This window comes from Plasmopara halstedii (assembly GCF_900000015.1).
Source record: "Plasmopara halstedii genome assembly, contig: Scaffold_1594, whole genome shotgun sequence".
In the NCBI taxonomy this organism is placed as follows: domain Eukaryota; phylum Oomycota; class Peronosporomycetes; order Peronosporales; family Peronosporaceae; genus Plasmopara; species Plasmopara halstedii.
In genome coordinates, this window is record NW_020188505.1 from 232667 (window position 1) to 250765 (window position 18099).

An 18099-nucleotide genomic window follows, 5' to 3' on the forward strand; every position below is an offset into this window, starting at 1 on the left:
GTTTGATATTGCTTTTGTCAACATGAATTCTGTACTAGACACATCACAACTGCCACATTAAAAACGAACGTTATCAAACTGCAATTTCTTGCGGTTTGAATTAACGATGGACAGGATAAAGTTGAAGCTATCGCTTTGTAACAGCGAAAATGTTGGTAGTCAGTAGCCAAAACGAAATGTTTAACTGACCCGCAATCTCTCTGCAAGACTCGATGACAACGACCTATTTAACTTGCAGCATGGTATTTATGCGACATACTAGCGCCCGGTACAAAATGACCTTTCATGAATGGAGCCTGGGCTCACGGATATAACTGCGATCAAAATGAATACCGGCATCATTTATTCCAAAATTCTCGTTCTTTACAGCACCAAACACTTTCGAAATTTTTCAAGCAATTCGATCAGCGGATTTGGATTGTCAGTCCACGCTTCAAGCAGCTTATCCTTTACAACAGTGGCTGATAGACTGAGATTCAACTTGTTGTTGTTAATGCCTTTGAGGTCGAGCTTGCGAGGTTTTCTATCTCATGTGTCGCCGCCACTTTGGCCTCGTTAGAGATTGACCAGATGTAATTGGTTAAAGTCTCCAATTTGTAAATCACGAGATATTCTTCGTCATCATTGTGGAATTTTAACACGTCGAAAACTGTCTTTACAGAATACCCTTCCGCTTTCCACAAGTCGAGTCGTTCACGGTGCAGTGTCGACGCAAATGAGTTAGAGTAAACTAAACTCGCAGTTGCTATAGACTCAGTCACTTTCTCTTCTCCGTAAGTCTGTATAAACTTTTTTATAGTCGCGGTTGGAGAAGATTTAACTGCATGCTTATGAAACATCGCCAGTCTACCGCTGAGAATTTCTAAATAAGCAATGTCGCCAAAACGCAGTCTGTCCCACACTGCATCCAATGGTAATTTATCCCATATTTCAAACAAATGCTCTCTCAGGGAGCTCAATTCTGGGTTCTGCTCTATTCCCCAAAGTAATATACCGTCTCCACCAAAATGTTTCGTCAGAAATTCAATAAATTTGCCCCATACAAAATCGTCGACCAAGCTCTTATCTGTAAGTTCATGAGAGGCGCGCGACATCCAGAATTGAAAGAAATAGTCATACTTTCCGTTACGTACGACTGTGGCAAGACTGTCGTCAAATTCCAGAAGATCGAAAACTTGTTTGAGAGAAAACTCTTCTTTCACCAAAGTGTCCAATTGTTCATTTATCAACATCCTTATTATTTCTTGATCATGATCTTCCGCCATCGACAAGTGATATAGCTTTTTGAGCGAGAAACTGTCTTTGTATATCTTTGATAGTGGCTCGATCAACGAGAGTTTATCTTTGTTCTTCGTATCGCTATTATACTCCACGCAAAATTTGTAGAATGCTTCCATCTCGGAAGTCTTCAAGGCATTTTCAAGAAGTTGATGTCTTCCTAACTCTTCCACGTGTGCGTTGTAATGGTCGAGGGCAGATTTTTCCAAAACAGGCACTGTGTTACGAGAATTTCCAGCAGAGACTTAGAAATGTTGTCGATGGAACCAATACCTCGCGCTTCGATATCCTTGCTATCATCAGTTTCGTGAATACTCGATACACTCTGGACTAAGTCACTTGAATTAGCAATGAGAAAACCAGAGTCGACAGGTACGCCAGCCTTTGTCTGATAAGAGAGTACATAAAGAGCGGAATTCTGGGTGCTAGCCAAGCATACATAGAGGAGAATTGGCCGGGCGTTAAACATCTGAACAACTGATGAGTTTGAACCAACAAACAAGTCAGGCACGAAGAAATTAATAGTCTATCTTATCGCAATCGTTTGTACTAGTACTCACCTTAAGGTCTTTGCTAGACAGTGGCTTTGCATGCTCAGCTTATGTACAAACTCTCTAAATTAAATACTGATTCCCAGCCCAGTAAGTTTAATTTAGACAGGTTCTACTGAATTATCTAGAACTAATGATCAAACTTTGCAAATCCCTAGAATTAAATGATTAAACTGTGGCTTTGCGTGGTTTAACTTATGTAAAATCTCTAAATTAAATACTAGTTCCCAGTCCAAAAAGCAAGTTTAATTTAGACAGGTTCTACTGAATTATCTAGAACTAATGATTAAACTGTGGCTTTGCATGCTCAATTTATGTAAAAACTCTCCAAATTAAATTCGGATTCCCAGTCCAGCAAGTTAAATGGTTCTACTGAATTATCATATAACATACAACAGTGCTAATTATTTCTCCTATTTCATTTTCGACAAATTATAAGATAATCAAGATACTACAAGTTTTTAGTGCTAATCTTTTCAGACAAACTCAACAAAATTGAGGATAATTAAGGTAGAAAAAGTTGTGCACCCCACAGCAAAGAGTATTACTGACTTGTACGTTGACCAATCGTTCAGATGCTTATCGTCCGCCCAATCCTCCTCTTTGGAGGCTGGAATAACCAACGACTCTGGTGTTCTCATTGCTAATTTAAGTGACTCAGTCCAGAGTCTATCAAGTATTCACGAGACGGATAGCAAGGATGTGGAAGCGCGGGGTAATAATTTCTTTGAGAAGATGTCTCTTAAAATGAAGACTCTGCTAAAAGATGATGCTCTTAATACTTACAGAAAACACGTGGAGAAGGTATTGGAACATTCAGATTTATAAAAGGCTTTGAAGAGTCACGAGATGAAAGCTTTTTACAATTTTTGCGAGAAGTATAATGAGCATCACAAAACGAAACTCTCACTGATCAAGCCATTTTCAGAAACGTTTGACGACAAATATTTGCTTAACACGCTTTATGACTTGTCACTGGAGGAAGACCATGATTAATCTATGATACGCAAATTGATAAAAGATCAATGGGCCAAATTGTTGATAATGAAGATATCTCACCATGACGTTTTCGATCTGCTGGAATTTGACGATGATCTTGCTGTAGCCATGCAGAACAATAAGTTTGATGATGTGATAAACTTCATGATGTCGCGCACCTCTTCCATACACAAGAAGAAGAGCTTGGTCCAAGACCTTGTTTGGGATGATTTTTTAGAATTTTTGAGGCGACATTTTCGTGGAGACGCCGCATTAGTTCAGCAAATAAAGAGTAGTGAATCACGCGTAGAACTTAGCGACAATCTCGCATCCCTGAAAAATCATCTATTTCAAAGTGGCGTAAATTATCATTGGATTCAGTGTGGAACGGTCTGCAATTTGGCAATGTGTATACCATATTTTCAAACGGAAAGTTGGAGATGTTTTATGAGTATACTCTTAGTTTCTCTCCTCACGCGGCGATTAAAAAGGCTATACAGACTTATGAAGAAAATGGAGTGACACTGGCGCAACAAGCTGCCAGTGTCACTCCGAGCACAAAAAATTTTGCCTCGAAAATGTACCATGAACGACTCGAATTCTGGAAAGCGGAAGGGTATTCTGTAACGAAAGTTTTCGACGAGTTAGAATTACGCAATGAAGACAGAAAATTCCTCGTGATTTACAAATTGAAGACTTTGAGCGATTACATCTGGTCAAGCTCTAACAAGGCCAAAGTGGTGACAGATGAGATAAAAGATCTCGCACGCTTGACCTCAATAGCATTAACAGAAAACCTAAAGATAAAGCCTAGACTTTCAGCCACATATGTACGGGATAAGCTGATTGAAACATGGACTCACGATCCAATTTCGCCGGAAGACCTGTTCAGCAAACTAACTAGCGAGAAGGCTATTGCTGGCAAGGACCACGAGTCAAAATTGGATGAAGCCAATACGAAATTTGACCGTGAGTACCACATTACTTTTAGTAATCCCAGGCGCTCATAGATGAATAATCATATTGTTGATGACACTGGTCTATGTGGACGTCTTTTACGCACTCAATTTGAATGACCAGAAAGAATTATTAAACTCTTGAGCTTGTCATTAATTTGGCCTTATCTACGACTATGCACTAAATGTGTCACCAACTATTCCGCACGCTGGTCCAAGACCTTTAATACATAAGCATGGGCGGTCATTGTGGTGGTAGTACTTCATACCGATACACTTCGAGTGCGACAGAGTCGAACTTTTAGTCAGAGCGAGGAAAGCTCCACCGAAAGCAGCAAAAGGAAAACGTACTGCACTTTGAGCCTTAATATACAAGTATGAATGTAATAAAAAGAAACGATTGATGACAGCGAAGAAGTGCACGGTGGCAAATTTCGACGAAGAAAGAATAAATTGTTCTCTATGAAACAACTCAAGAGCATCTTCGCGTATCTTGACAAGCTCTGAGTTGTCACCTTCGGTAAGTCTGGAAATACTGGCAAGCCTTAGCGAAAGTTCCTTGACGCGTATGCTTCAGGTCAAAAATAGCTTTGCACAAAATGACCTTTTGCTATTACAAGAATGAAATTGTCGTATTTATGGTTGAGAACTCTTCTATCATAATAATCATCGGAGCATGAAGCGAAAAGAGTTGTTGTCTGTCTGTGAAAACCTTATCAAGTCGTTTGACCCCGCTCTAACCACAGTTGATGATCATGCCACCGAAAAGCTTCAAAATTTGTCCTCACCAAGCGATCATGAGTTTCTTCAGCAGGTTCTCTACGGCTCATATCGTTATCGAGAAATCCTTCGCCCGATGTTAGCGATCTTTCTTGACACCCATTCGAGTCAAGTGAGTCGAGCGGACTACACGAAATTCCTTATTATAGGATATTTAGCTCTGTTTCGTCTAGAGGAGCTTGGTGCCACTGCATTCGCAAAGTTGGTACTAGCACTTCAACCAGCAAGTATGCACACATTCCTTTCGTATTTATTTGATCCTAATGAGCTTCGTGGTACGTTGCAAACTCAATGGACTCGTGTTCTTGATGCTGACTTTATTGAGACACATATCATCGACAAGATGCTGAGTTTCCGACCAACGATTGACAAGTTATTAAGTCAACTTCACGCCAAAGCATTTGGCGGAGCTTCTTCTACTGGGAGTAGCAAGTCAAGCGCCAGTTCTTTTATCTGTAAATCTTCAAGAAAGCAACTGACGGTGCCGGTGGCACCCAACATTACTCAGCCAAAGCCTCGAAAAGGACCGGAACCAATTCAAATTTCTCAGGAGGTCAAGGCAAATCCAATGCCTGCGTTTCTCAACAGTCTTTCACTGGCAGAGCTACAAGCTCAACAAGAGGCTCGAAAGATGCGAATTAAAGCTGATGTCGCGAGCAAGTACAATTCATTCGACGAATTTCAGCTTGCGACTGCTACTCGAGGTAGTAATCTTGAAGCAGTGCGGGCGGAAGTCGAACGCGAACGTGAAGCAGCTTTGCGGTTCGATTTCAAAGCCAAACCTGTTCCACATGCAAATACATCAAGCAATCCTATCGAAGTGAAGCTTACAGCGGCTGCTATCCTACGCGAAGATGCCGTACATCAACGCAAGAAAGAGCGTGAAGTTGCTTTGATTCGGGCGTACGAGTCGGAACTACGTGATCCGCTCGAATTTTATCGCTGGCAAGCAAACATGCAGCAGCAGGACGAATCAAATTGGCGTCAGGAAGTGGAGACGCGGCGTTTAGAGATGGTTCAGGCCCAATATGATGCGATCGAAGCTGCGCGCCAAGCTAAAGCCGACAATCGTGAAGTAGCACGAAGCATGAAACAAGATGCAAAACAACGAGCTGCCGAGCGGGACAAGGAGGAGCTTGAGCTGATTGAAAAGTATCAACATTTGACAGAAGAAGCGAAAAGAATACGGGAGACCGCCCCTCGAGAAGCCGAGGCTCAAGTTCGGGGCGAAAATGCACGACAACGCGATGCACTGCAGGAATTTCTAACAGGTGAACGCGAACGCAAAGCAGAAGAAGATGCCAAAGAGCGAGCTGCCCGTGAAGACTTAATTCGACAAATTCGAGCTCTTGATCGTGTACATCGCGAGCATGTAGCAATGTTTGACCCTACTGTGACCGCTCAGTTGGGACTTCTGCAAGAAATGTCCTTGGTAGAACTTCGGGAACGTCTTCGATTACGTCGTGATGAGCAAAAACGGTGGGAAGACACTCGACGTGAAGCAATCCTTGCGGACAAACAGGAAAAAGAGGCTGATTTGCTTGAAAAGGCCACCAACGCTGCGCGTCGACGTCGAGCTACTGCAAGTGCGAATGCTGCAGCCCGTAGCAAAAAAAAAGCACAAGCTGTAGCACGGGAGATGGAAGAACAAGCTCTTCGTCGAAAAAACACTCTTGAGCTTGCAGAGAAATTGAAGCGTCAGCGTGAAGAGCGTGCTCTGCAGACGGAAAAACTTCGTTTGGAATGTGAGGAATTAGCTGCACGTCAACGATTTCTTGGTGCAGCAAAATATATGCTCGAAGAAAAGCATTTTTATCAGCTGGAGTGTGGATTCGAACGGCAGGCAAAAAAGCGGCAAGAAAAACATCAGATGGAGTTTGCTACTGTGGAGATAGTCCGCGATAAAGAGTACAGTATGAGAAAAGAGTTTCGAGAGCGCTTGAGACGTGCTAGACGAGACGAAGACAAGGCAAGGACGAGCGTATACTTACGAGATAAGGAGGATGCACGACGGCGCGACCAACACGAAGATGAAACTCTGCGAGCTCTTGTATGTCATGAACACCAACGCGTTGCACAGGCTCGTGGCACTTTGCAAAAACGCAATATATACGCAACAAGTCATTCTACACGCTTTTCAAAGGCCAAAATTCAGCCTGAAGTTCCAGAAAAAAAAGTTAGCAGGAACCAAGAGCTAGAACGACAACAATTAACGACGTAGAGTCGAGCATAAGCTCCGGTTTTATTGACAACATGACTTTTCGATCTCATCTTAGACTCGATTGACATTGTGTTTTTAAACATTTGTAAGCCATGAAATAGATCAACAATGCTGCATCTCCACTACAGAAACCCTAAAGAACAGGAACAACCATTAATTTTTGGGTCACACGACCTCCACTTCGACCATGTAGCGGATACGGGCTTGAGCTTCCTTATACACAATCAGCTCAGCGTATTCGGATAGAGACGGTTCAACCAATGTGAAGCCTACCGCAAGAGGAGACTGTGCCATAATGTTACGATAGAGCTTGGCTAAATAGCTGTAGACCGTGCTACTATCGTCCGGTCGAAATGTCACTTTTAACGAGGCGTTGCACCGTGCGCCGCTGCCAATCTGCGGTATCATGTCAGCTTCGTCCTCATCTTTTGCAATGTCATGCATCTCACGATCCAATAGCTCGATGACGATTGTACGCTGATCGTAGGCATACTGCAAAAATTTATTTCGATCCTTGTCTGTGGGACTTAATGTACGTGTATTACCTACAGCAAAACTCTCGTCCTCCACAAGTTTGCGTAGATATTCTTGAGTCTCAGCTGTAAATTTAGGGGTACGGTCAAACCACAAAACTGGCGTTGGATTCGGCTCAGTTTTGGCCCAAGCTCGATCAAACGGCAAGTCTCTTCCCACTTGCATCACTCGTCCAAGATGTAACATAGCTCCACACTTTGGCGACACAACAGCACCTCTCGAATCTGGATTGTGCAACGCCAGTGCTTTAACACTGTCCATATTATCACGCGGCAAGAAATCCTGACCTAAAGCATCGCTTGTCATCAACTCAGTAGGATCACCTAATGACACCTCGCACAGCAGCATATAGTGTACTGCGCGCGTCTTCCGATTGGTCTTGCCATCCTTCTCAATTATTGGAAGTGCATACGGTTCATCGCAATAGTTGAAGCTTTTTTTTGCCACATTTGAAAAGTATAACCCCTTGCCGTATAAGTAACCATGGTGTGGAGCTTCAGGAGGAGCGATCCTTAATCCTTGCGACAAAATTCCCATCAGATTGGTGCGTTTTGTTCCGTGCCACAGCAAGTGGGTCTGCAAAGGTCGTAAATCTGGGCGTTTTTCCATCATATCGTTAAATCGCTGGGTCTCACCGCGTCGTTCTACCTCGAATACGTTACTGATACGATACATTCGACGATCAGAAGGGCGGAAGCCGCCGAAGAAGTAACGATGGATGAGTTGTCGTTCAGGGTCTTCAGGCAGCAGAGGCGCAATACGCACCTGCAATGCATGGTAACAATACTCTAATGGATGTTGCTTTCCCAGTGCATTCTTGGCTCCGAGTAGCATCTTATACGTCTCAATGATGTCAGACAACATCCGTATCCGCGTGATCTCCACGTTTACATCACTTACCTGGTCAAAAGCCTTGATCGAAGAAGCTAGGGAATCCTCTTGACATGGCATGATTTCGTAATACCGACTACTGCGATCACTCAATTTTTCAGTAAGAACTTCATGGCGAGTAGCAAGGAGAGCTCGCGTATTGGCCCCATCATCACTTATATCGCCACTTGCAAAGCCAATTTCCTTGTTTAGGCTTTCCATTTCTTCCAGCAAACTTTTAATTTCAATGAGCTGTTCCAACGCAGCACAAAGCTCATCTTGCTCGGCAATAGGCAAGTCACCACCAGCAAAGCCACAGCTTGTTTGTGCCGCCAACTGCAAATTGCGCACGTCTGTAATAGCGGCTAACATCGCCATGAGACTCGGTGAAGCTATCAAATCTGGATCACAAAGCTCGCGAAACATGACACCTTTGGTTGGAACAGATTCCATGTCCTCTCGAATCGAACGAGTCACCTCGATATCGACCTTTGTCATGTAGTTGACACGTTTGACAAGATTGTATTTCTTGGGCTTCTTAATGAAGTCGCCTAAAGCACGCGAATCCCACGTGTTGCCCGTCTTGCTACGGAATATCCGCTTGAACTCGTTTGCAGCCTCTGCTTCATCTCTAAACGGCGTGTTTTGAAATTTTCCTGTCTCACCTATTCTCCCCCAATTCGTAAACAGTACATATATGTCTTGTAATTCATCATGAACCAGTTGTAGACGATAGAAAACGTTGAGGCCAAAGCTTCCGTTCTTCACGTCAACTTTTGTCAATAACGCGTTCAGCTCGGTACCATCACCCTCGACATAAACTTTGCTTTTTCTTCCGACATCGCAACTTAAATTTACCTTGGAATCAACCAGCGAACGCGAGATCTTGCCATTTGCCTCACACTCCGCTAAATACGCGCTAGCATCTTTTGAAAATGCTGGTATAGCCGCGAACTTGGTAGAGGACTCTCTAGTTTCGGCTTGACCAGGTACAAGATCCGGGAATTTCCGCTTTATGGATCGGAGAACAAAACGCGAGTACTGACATTCAGCGTAATCGATAACGGACTTTCCAAAATGGTCTTTCGCTCGCAGGTCACCACCTGCCTGAACCAGCATGAACAACAAGCGCGTATTTTCGTAAGAACCATAGTCGAGTGGCTGGACAGCAATGTGGCACGGACTTAATCCGGCGGAATTGCGTTGTGCAAGCGCTGCCTTTATGTTTGCTTTTGACACGTGAACAGGGCACACATCAGTCGATGAGGGATGATCAAACACAACTTTGAAATCTGGCACTGATCGGATAAGCCCAAGCGCTAGCCGCGTTTCCACAACTAGATTTCGCGCGGCAAGATGCATCAAGAGCGTATTGCCTCTGCCGTCAGCGATCGACAACTTGGCACCATACCGAAGTAAAAGTGCAAGTGTATGGAATCGTGTGAATGCATTAGGAGTTATCGCAACGCGTACAAGTGGTGGCATCTTGTCGGGATTTCCTGCAGCTAAAGAAGTCACCTCACAAAGCTCACGGCCAGACCGTAGTATGTCCTTATTGTAAGCTTTATCTCCACTTGAGCTCTTTCTTCGCTCTAGTGCTGCTGCAGATGCACAATGAAAACTTCGGTTTGGGTCGACTCCGCGCTTCAATAGTGTCTCTAGTATCGTGAAGAACACGACAGGCTTTAACTCGGCAAGACTCTCCAAAAAACGATCCAGCACGGCGTTCAAAACATTCCTTCCCGAGTTGTCTGCTTCCTGAATTTCCAAAGATATTAAAGGGTGCTCCAGAAAATAGCACAGCACTTTGAGCAGCTGATCATCGTCGATGTTATTATGTTTGCTGTTTTGTTTAAGAGCAGAAAGAATTGGAGTCTCGCCCAAATGGTTTTTTGCATTTTCGCTTTCGCTGCCGCCACTTTGGTGATGCAAAAAATCCATCAAATGAATATTTCCTCGCTTCGAAGCGTAGTGCAGTGCAATGTTGCCGTTATTGTCTTGCTTGTCCACACACACACCAGCATCTACAAGCGCCCAAGCAAGCTTCTTAGCAAGAGCGTTAAACCCAGTCTGCCGTGTCTTTGCCAAAGAATGCAGCAATGTTTCGCCACGAGCGTTCGGATGCTTCAAAATCGTTTTGCCGTCAATCGTGTCGGAATTCAGGACGTCTACAAGGTTGTTAGCAAGTTGAAATTGTCCGCATCGCACAGCATCCTCGATGGCCTGACGTCGACAAAACCCAGCGCTTAATAGCATATGGCAGATACCAGTCAGTCCATTGCTGACAGCGTGGTGGAAATAGCTTCTTGTTTTGGTTTTACATTCCTGCGTGGATGCTGAGACACTTCTTGATATCAACTTCCTTGCCGTGGCTTTTGCAGCGGACGGAATGTCAACAATCCGAAGAACTCCATTGGCCGCACAGCCACTTTTTAGTAGCGTCATGATGGTTGTTTGCCGTTTGTATAAGACAGCGAAACCAAGCGGCGTATACCCGCGTCTATCCTGCAGCGCCATAACTTTTTGCTGCTCCGCTGAGTCACCAATGGATGCAAGAAGTGTTGAAACACATACAAACGCACCCGTGGCTGCTGCAAGATGCAAGGGGGAGCGCCCGAGCGCGTCTTGAGCCATAATCCCCTGCTCTGTTGCCAAGTATGAGACTGTTTCTACCGGATCCGTCTCAACTTCTGGAATAACGCTAAGTTGATCGCGCAGGAACTTCTCACGCCTCATTGTCTTGTACACATTAGCATCAAAAACTCGTCCCTTACTCTTCTTTTGGTCTCCTATCTCTTTGTGACTCTTGTCGTACCTAATTTGCCAATCAAGCTCAACTTTTAGTAGCGCGAAATGCAAAGCGCTAAAACCAAAGTCATCTTGCATGGTAGCATCGGCGCCACATTGAAGAAGGAAGCGCTCGACCGAAAATGATGCGTCAGCACTCATAGTAGCAGCATTCACAGCATAGTGCAACGGGGTTCGTCCAAGCCAATCACGCTGATTTACTGCATCACTTGCGCCTCCTTTCCCTAAGACATCTAGTAATTCCTGCAAGAGGTTAATGTCACGATTTCCTGCTGCGTAATGAACGAGTGACCTATTTTTTGCATCGCCGGCATTAATAGCTCGCGGGGCACTTGGATCCTTCAATGCAACAAGAATAGCTGACTCTGCGGTATATACTGCCTGTCGCTTATTTAATTCAGATGTCATGGCGACAAGAACCGGAGGAAACGATTGAGTGATCTCCACGATCGAATACGCAACTTTTTCATCGCGGGCCTCCGTTGTGGGGATCAAATGCCTCGCAGCGACTGCAAGATGCAAGGGAGTAGCGCCGAGCGCATCACGAGCAAGAAGGCTTGATCCATGCAAAAGTAGAGCACTCACAGCTGCGCTATCATTCGCTTGAAGAGCCACGTGTAATGGAGTTTTTTTTGATGATTTAGATACGCAGTTCACGTCTGCACCGTGCTCCAACAATAAATTTGTACACAAAGTGCTCTTTCTGGTCAAAGATTCAAGTAGCACTGGCTCCAAAATTGTCTTGAGGCCACAATCGCCCAAGCATGGTGAAAAATTTCCACGCCTTGGAGCTACTTCGTTTTCAGCTCGTGCAATAGCTTCAGCGATTGTAAAATCTATGCAATTTGTGCATCTCACTGGGGATAAATTGGGATTTGCTTGATGCGTCAGCAATAGATGCACAGTAGGCACGTCGCCAGATTCCACTGCATAATGCAACGCCGTTTTAAAGCTTCCAAAATGAATAACATTAACTAACGATTTTTTTTCGTCGTCTGGATCCACTGAAAATAATTCGGGGCGTTTGTTTAACAGAACATGCATGAGGCATGTAGCCGAGTCGTCGATACAACCGTAAAATTTCATCCACGGCTTTGTTGGTTCGCTTATTAGTTGCCGCCTAGCAATTAAGTGCAGCGCCGTTTCAGTCTCCACCAAAATTTTCGCTTTATCTCGAGTATTTACATCCGGTGGTGGCCGATAAGTTATAGCTGGGATCGCGTCTCTATTACAATCTAAATCATCTACTTCCGAATCAGAAGTAGAGCTTACATGAGAGGCAATTGATTTGGTGTGACCCAATGACCCACCGCCACCAGATCCACCAATTTCAATAGCACTATCACTACCAATCGCATTGATTATATTCGTTAATTGTGACGCCTCCTCACAGCGTATAAATGCATCTCGACTTAATGACTGCTCCGCAAAAAGAGCAACAAGCTCCGTGAGTCGTCTGTCAATGTCTTGCATTTGCTTCAGTCCATCTGCATTCCCGTGGTGAGCTGCTAAGGGCACGCTGCGCTCATGCCTTAGATCAAGAAGCTTCATCATAGGGCTGTAGCCTTTCACGTCTTTACCGCACATTAATTCAGACGTCGTTGGGCACTTTTCGGCAACCGAACGAATAAGATCCGGCATTGCTGTTAGTTTTGCAGCTTTGTGGTTTGCCACTAAGTGAAAAAAATTCTCATGCGTTGCTTTGGATCTACCTGTCAAGTTTAAAGATCCACGTTTTGTTTTGTCGTGACGTTCAAGCAATTTTGCCAGATACACGTCTCCATCGGCACCCAGCGCTACACATGTCATCCAAGCATCTTGTCCGTCCGAAGATCGAGCTTCAACGTATATAGTCTCCTGGTCGAGCAGAAGCTCAACAATTTCCATTTGATTGCCATCAATCGCCATCTGAAGTGGCTGCAACAGCATAAGAGTATTTTCGTCATTCACCACATCTTGTTGATACAATTCGTACTGTACTTGAGCCCCGTGTAAAAGTAGAAGACGAACCGCTTCCACAAAATACGTTACAATTTCTTGTTTGCTGACCATGCTGCTGTCTTCTACGGTCCTTGTAGCCTCATAACAAGATCGCTTGATTAATTGCTGTAGAGGATACTCACCTTTCGAGTCACTGATGTTAGGATCAAACCCTTTATCTAGCAAGTAGCTGAGCTGGTCGAGATTATGCGAATGCGAGCACTGCAGAAATAGCATCGTACGCCCTTGGCGGTCTCTGAAGTTTAAAAAATTATCTTGAAATGTTCCGTGAGTAGAAGTCAGCAGGAGCTCAGCACACGTCTGATGCTGTTTAAGCAATGCACATGCAAGTGGAACGAAGCCCCACGCGTTCTGCGACCATAATTCCGCACCGACGTCGCACAGAAGCTGAAGACAAGAAGGCCATCCATAGCTAGCCGCGTAATGAGCCACACTGTTCTCAGATGAATCAGATAAATTCACATCGGCACCACCATTAATCAGCGCGGCCGCCACTCGTGTGTGACCGTTCTTCACTGCCAACATCAATGGCGTCTTCTTGAATTTATCTCCCAAATTCACGTGTGCACCGTTGGCCAACAAGACACGTACGCACTGCAAATGACCATTTTGAGCAGCCAAAGTCAACGGTGTCGACTTGCTCGTGCCTCCACTTGCGAAATTTACGTCCGCAGCATGTTTACATTGCGCGACTAAATATTCTAATGTTTTTATGCAGCCGTGTAGTGCAGCAAGATGGATTGCTTGCTTGCCTTTAGGTCCTTTATCACGTACAAGTTTATCAGCAACTTCTTGGCCACCACCACTTTCGTTTGACATTGCGGCAAAATGCAGCATAGCAAGTGCCGTCTCATCCCGTCCGGCTTCAAGCGCACACATCAGCGGTGTCAAGCGAGTCTTTGTACGTCCAAACAACCCGCATCGTTTTTCCAAAAGAAATTGCAATGGGTCAGCTGACTCGCATGCGGCTGCATAATGAATAGGCTCGTATCCTTGGTCATCCTTGATAGCAACAAACTCGTCTCCTAGAACAGCATACAATTCTTCCAGAAATTTTGTACAGGGGTTAATTGCAGCAAGATGGAGGGGTCGTAGCCGCGTTTGCTGGGCCTGTTTGATAGCCGACGCAGCCCGAAATGGTGGCAAAGAAGGCGTGTTTTTTTCCATTCCGACTGGAAAATCCGCCAGCACCTTGTAGTGCAGCTCATTAAATCCCCACCCGCCACTCTTCTCCAATATCTCAACCATTTTTCGAACAAGTCGATAATTTCCACAACGTGCCAAGTGACATACATTCATCCCCACCGCGTAGCCCTTAGCCCATTCTCCAGTTGGGTAGAGAAGCGTGAGCATCTCGACACTAGCGTGTGGACTACGCCAGATGTAATCACGTGATTCCTTCACTGCATTTTTGTAGCCGTCTTGAAGCAGTGCATTATTACCTTCTCTACCTCCGCGACTAGCGTGTACAGCACGTCGATTGTAGTTACTGAACTGACTCGTATGTTGACCTGTCGAATGCGACGGCAGCGCCACTTCTGGTTTGGCAGCAAGTTCCGTCTTTTGCACGTTGTTTACCGCCTGACGCAGCAAAGTTGCCGAAGCCAGATCGTTATGATCTATAGCAATCTGAAGAGCAGTCTGACGAATATCTGCACTGCGAGGTGCATCGAACGTGCTAAGTTTCTTATAGACATTACTGTCCGTCGTCAGTTGCTTCAGTAGCTTTAAGTTCTTCGTTAGCACTGCCCGTACAACTTCTCGATTCGCGGAAAATACATCGCCATTAAACGACTCAAATTTTTGCAAACCCAACAACTCGCGGTCCTCGTACTTCGCTTCGTCCACTGTCCTACGAAATGGCATGGTTCGGATGGCCATACTTCTTTTAGTAAACCTCTTGGTTTTACCTCGTCCAGAAAGCACATTATCAACAGCCTTTACTCGACGCTTCTTGACTTGTGACATTGGGGGACGTTCAGCGTCGTCGTCTATGTAATCTTTCGGTAAATCTTGTCCCATCAGCTTGGCTTTGGAACACAAAAGACAGTGCTGAACTCGTGCAAGTGATTTAGTCGTGACCTCCACAGACACTGCGCTGAGCTCCCGCACGTATACTTGACATAAAATGCTTTTTACATCCACGTACTCGTCGTATGCGATTTCGTAACATCTTTCCGCGATTTTGTTGAGCCATGTGACGTGAATGCGCACATTTTGCTGATCGAGCATATCCTCCGTCACGTCATCTTGTAATTGGGCGAGCCAAAATTGCTCTATCTGTGATGTTCTGACATCTTCTGTCGCCAACATAGTGTCCATATCTTCATGTATTTTTTCCTCGTCCAACGATGGCTTCTTGGTGCGCGTCGAGCGTCTAGCAGACGTCTTTTTAATCTTTTGTGAGCTCTTTGTTGCGCTGGCAGTAATCGTGTCCTCTACCGGGGCAGCTAGCACCGCTACGTAGCTCTGCGCCGCCATTGCAATCTCCCAGTCCGCTTCCTGCCACTTACGCTTGCTAATCATGATGCAAAATATTGTTTGATCCTTTCATCGCGTGCGGAATCCATGGGTACATTGTCTGGCGACTGTTGAAGTAAAAATAGATTCACTTCTATGGTGATGAAGCATGGAGATTTTTTTATACACTTATGACGAACTTTAGGCTTAAGAAGAGAGATATATATTTGTAAATTTTGAGTGTTTAAATATAGTCACCAAATGAAAGGATGTGCAAGGATAACACATGTCCAGGTAACTCATAACCTCGTTTAACTAATAAAAGTTAGTTCCACCAAGCTTATTTCTATGATTGGTAAAGAGCCAAGAGTTACCCGAGTATATAGCCCTTTGCCCAACTCGCTCCCTTCGGGTCTTTCTGTCACATGGACAGTTAGGTACTGCATTGACTAACATTTTTTATAAACATGTATTTTGTTGACGTAGAAGACAATAAAGTGCCAAGCAATCAAGTTGGACTCATTAGAAACCAGCCACGAACTGGTGGTAGTCTGGACTATCGCCGTCGTTTTGAGAGATTTCTGTAGTTCTCGAATGCGCCTCAGTACCACTCCATCTGTGGGATTCGTCTCCTCCAGCAGTGAAGCAGTAATTGCTAGGCTTAGCTTTTCCAGATTCGTGACTATCTGCTTTTCCACATCGTCCTTTTCTTGATCGTCATTCTCCTCTACTTCCGCTTTCTGAGCCATGGTTATTATCTCATCGTCATTCAGCTCCAGATCGGCTGTGTCGTCCTCCATCACTAGACTCAAAAGCTCTTCAATACCCGTGGGATTATTAAGAGGAAGCCTATGCATAGCGTTGCACAGATCACACCGATTTTTGAGGAGGCTCTGCAAAGAAAACAGTGTGGCAAAAGCAATTGACCATGGTAGCTACTGATATATCCTCTCAAGCTGCTTTGCTCCGCTTTTATGTGGTTAGCTGATCGAGATTATAGATGTTGCTTTCACCTCGATAGTCACAAACAACAGCATTTTGAAGATGATAACGTCTGTAATGTCGCTTGGAGACGGAAATCATCCCAGCATTCATGGTCTGGATCTCAGACGTGCAGTGTGGAGGAAAAGACCTTCTCGGCATTTTTGACCTCGTGATCGTCGACTTTGTGCAGCGGGGCTGCCGTAGCTCTTTGCTCAGAGGAAGCTACGCTAAGGTCACCGACCTTACGTTCTTTCCAAGAATCAGTACGAGTGAAGCCGATCGCAAACCGCTACCACCAAGTACCAAACCCTTAACCAAGGCAAACGAACACTTCTGTTCAACATCAAAATTGTATTTGATTGTTTTAGTTGCGGCAGATCCGCCAATATATCAAGCCTCAGGTTTTTTAAATAATATAGTAATACCTAATCAAAAAAACAAACCCGAATTAATGTAGTAATATGCATTACTATTGTATTGTACACTAACTTGTGTAAAACACACCAATATACGGTCGCGCAATCCTGTGCGACCTGCCCTTTCATACAAGGGTACGTGTGACCCCGTTGCACTTTGTGAAAAGTGGCGTTATCTGGTAATAAAAGGAAAGTGACTGAAAAAGTTGAGAACACATCTAAAGCGTTTACTTATTGTTCATTTATGTCGACGTCAAGCCGTTTCAACCATTACTGGAAGAGGTGCCGGCCATCTTCGCTTTCTTATTGCGGCGATAATAGAATTCCAGTTGCTCTTTGTCTTACAACTGAAACAGCGAGCTTATTGACCTTTCTAATGAACAATGGCTTGAGCTTCTCCGATCCATCTGAGCTGGCAGCAAAGGCAACTGTGATGCGGTTCTATGATGCAGAAAGGATAATGATAGTTTGGTCAGCCTTTCATTTAAAAGTTATATGCAAACAAACGTACTTTGGCTTGTCCACGTCCCTCAATCTGCTGTTTTACAATGGTATTTTCTGGAACCATGGAATGAAATAATCCTACGAAGACATCAATCAAAGAAATCTCATGTAAAAGACGTTGCTAACATTTGTACCAGTTTCATCCATGTTGAACACATCCTTCAGCTCATACCGAGCAATGACTGCTAAGAGCGCAGGAAGGACAGCATCGACCACTGCCTGATCTGCCGCACCACTCTCACCATGAATGCAGATGCGACGCGACTTGTTCCTCTCTTCAAAGCGTTGTAGCCACCCATTGGAATATTTGCTTGCATTGTTGCGCAAGCCAAGTCGGCCAGCAAAGACGTTTGTCTTAGTTTTGATGAGATCTCAAGTGATGGCTACATGCATTGTCTGGCATTGAAGCACCCATGTTGCCAAGGCTTCATCAAGCTGCGGGTGATGTGTAACGCGAGGCCATTTTGCCGAAATCTCAACATTTAGCATGGCCTCGAGATCACGACTCTTTTTGAGGATGCTGCGAATAGCAGATTGAGTGATTCCAACGCCAAACTTCTGATTAGCCCATGTCGCAAGCGAACTTTTACTCATCAACTGATTTTTGGCCTTTTGATTGCAGACCTCGAGCCTCTGCGCATTTGATAAAAGTGCTGGTGGTATATTTTTGTAAATGTAATTTCGCAATGCGGTTCACCTCTTATTCACGAAAAACTTGGGTAACAATATTTCATATATATATATATATATATATATAT

General features: G+C 44.5%; 7 protein-coding genes across 7 annotated transcripts; 3 read left to right on the forward strand and 4 right to left on the reverse strand.

The window, feature by feature from the left end:
• Positions 1-6: 6 nt before the first annotated feature.
• PHALS_14818 (uncharacterized protein) lies at positions 7-478 on the forward strand. Its single transcript, XM_024716291.2, has one exon. It carries the CDS (start codon positions 286-288, stop codon positions 463-465), a length of 180 nt encoding a protein of 59 aa, XP_024581904.1. The 5' UTR covers positions 7-285; the 3' UTR covers positions 466-478.
• Positions 477-1870, reverse strand: PHALS_01825 (uncharacterized protein; the record flags this gene model as incomplete). Its single annotated transcript, XM_024716292.1, has 4 exons — positions 477-1495; positions 1552-1666; positions 1746-1755; positions 1839-1870. 4 exons carry the CDS (start codon positions 1868-1870, stop codon positions 477-479), a joined length of 1176 nt encoding a protein of 391 aa, XP_024581905.1.
• Positions 1871-3247: 1377 nt separating this feature from the next.
• Positions 3248-3817, forward strand: PHALS_01826 (uncharacterized protein; the record flags this gene model as incomplete). The annotated part of the gene is made up of 1 exon (XM_024716293.1): positions 3248-3817. One exon carries the CDS (start codon positions 3248-3250, stop codon positions 3815-3817), a length of 570 nt encoding a protein of 189 aa, XP_024581906.1.
• A 622-nt stretch (positions 3818-4439) lies between these two features.
• PHALS_01827 (uncharacterized protein) lies at positions 4440-6764 on the forward strand (the record flags this gene model as incomplete). Its single annotated transcript, XM_024716294.1, has 1 exon — positions 4440-6764. One exon carries the CDS (start codon positions 4440-4442, stop codon positions 6762-6764), a length of 2325 nt encoding a protein of 774 aa, XP_024581907.1.
• A 165-nt stretch (positions 6765-6929) lies between these two features.
• Positions 6930-15503, reverse strand: PHALS_01828 (NAD ADP-ribosyltransferase Parp, required for poly-ADP ribosylation of nuclear proteins; the record flags this gene model as incomplete). Its single annotated transcript, XM_024716295.1, has 1 exon — positions 6930-15503. One exon carries the CDS (start codon positions 15501-15503, stop codon positions 6930-6932), a length of 8574 nt encoding a protein of 2857 aa, XP_024581908.1.
• A 383-nt stretch (positions 15504-15886) lies between these two features.
• Positions 15887-16294, reverse strand: PHALS_01829 (uncharacterized protein; the record flags this gene model as incomplete). Its single annotated transcript, XM_024716296.1, has 1 exon — positions 15887-16294. One exon carries the CDS (start codon positions 16292-16294, stop codon positions 15887-15889), a length of 408 nt encoding a protein of 135 aa, XP_024581909.1.
• An 846-nt stretch (positions 16295-17140) lies between these two features.
• On the reverse strand, positions 17141-17935 carry PHALS_01830 (DNA-binding centromere protein B (CENP-B); the record flags this gene model as incomplete). The annotated part of the gene is made up of 4 exons (XM_024716297.1): positions 17141-17278; positions 17349-17419; positions 17476-17695; positions 17753-17935. 4 exons carry the CDS (start codon positions 17933-17935, stop codon positions 17141-17143), a joined length of 612 nt encoding a protein of 203 aa, XP_024581910.1.
• Positions 17936-18099: the final 164 nt, after the last annotated feature.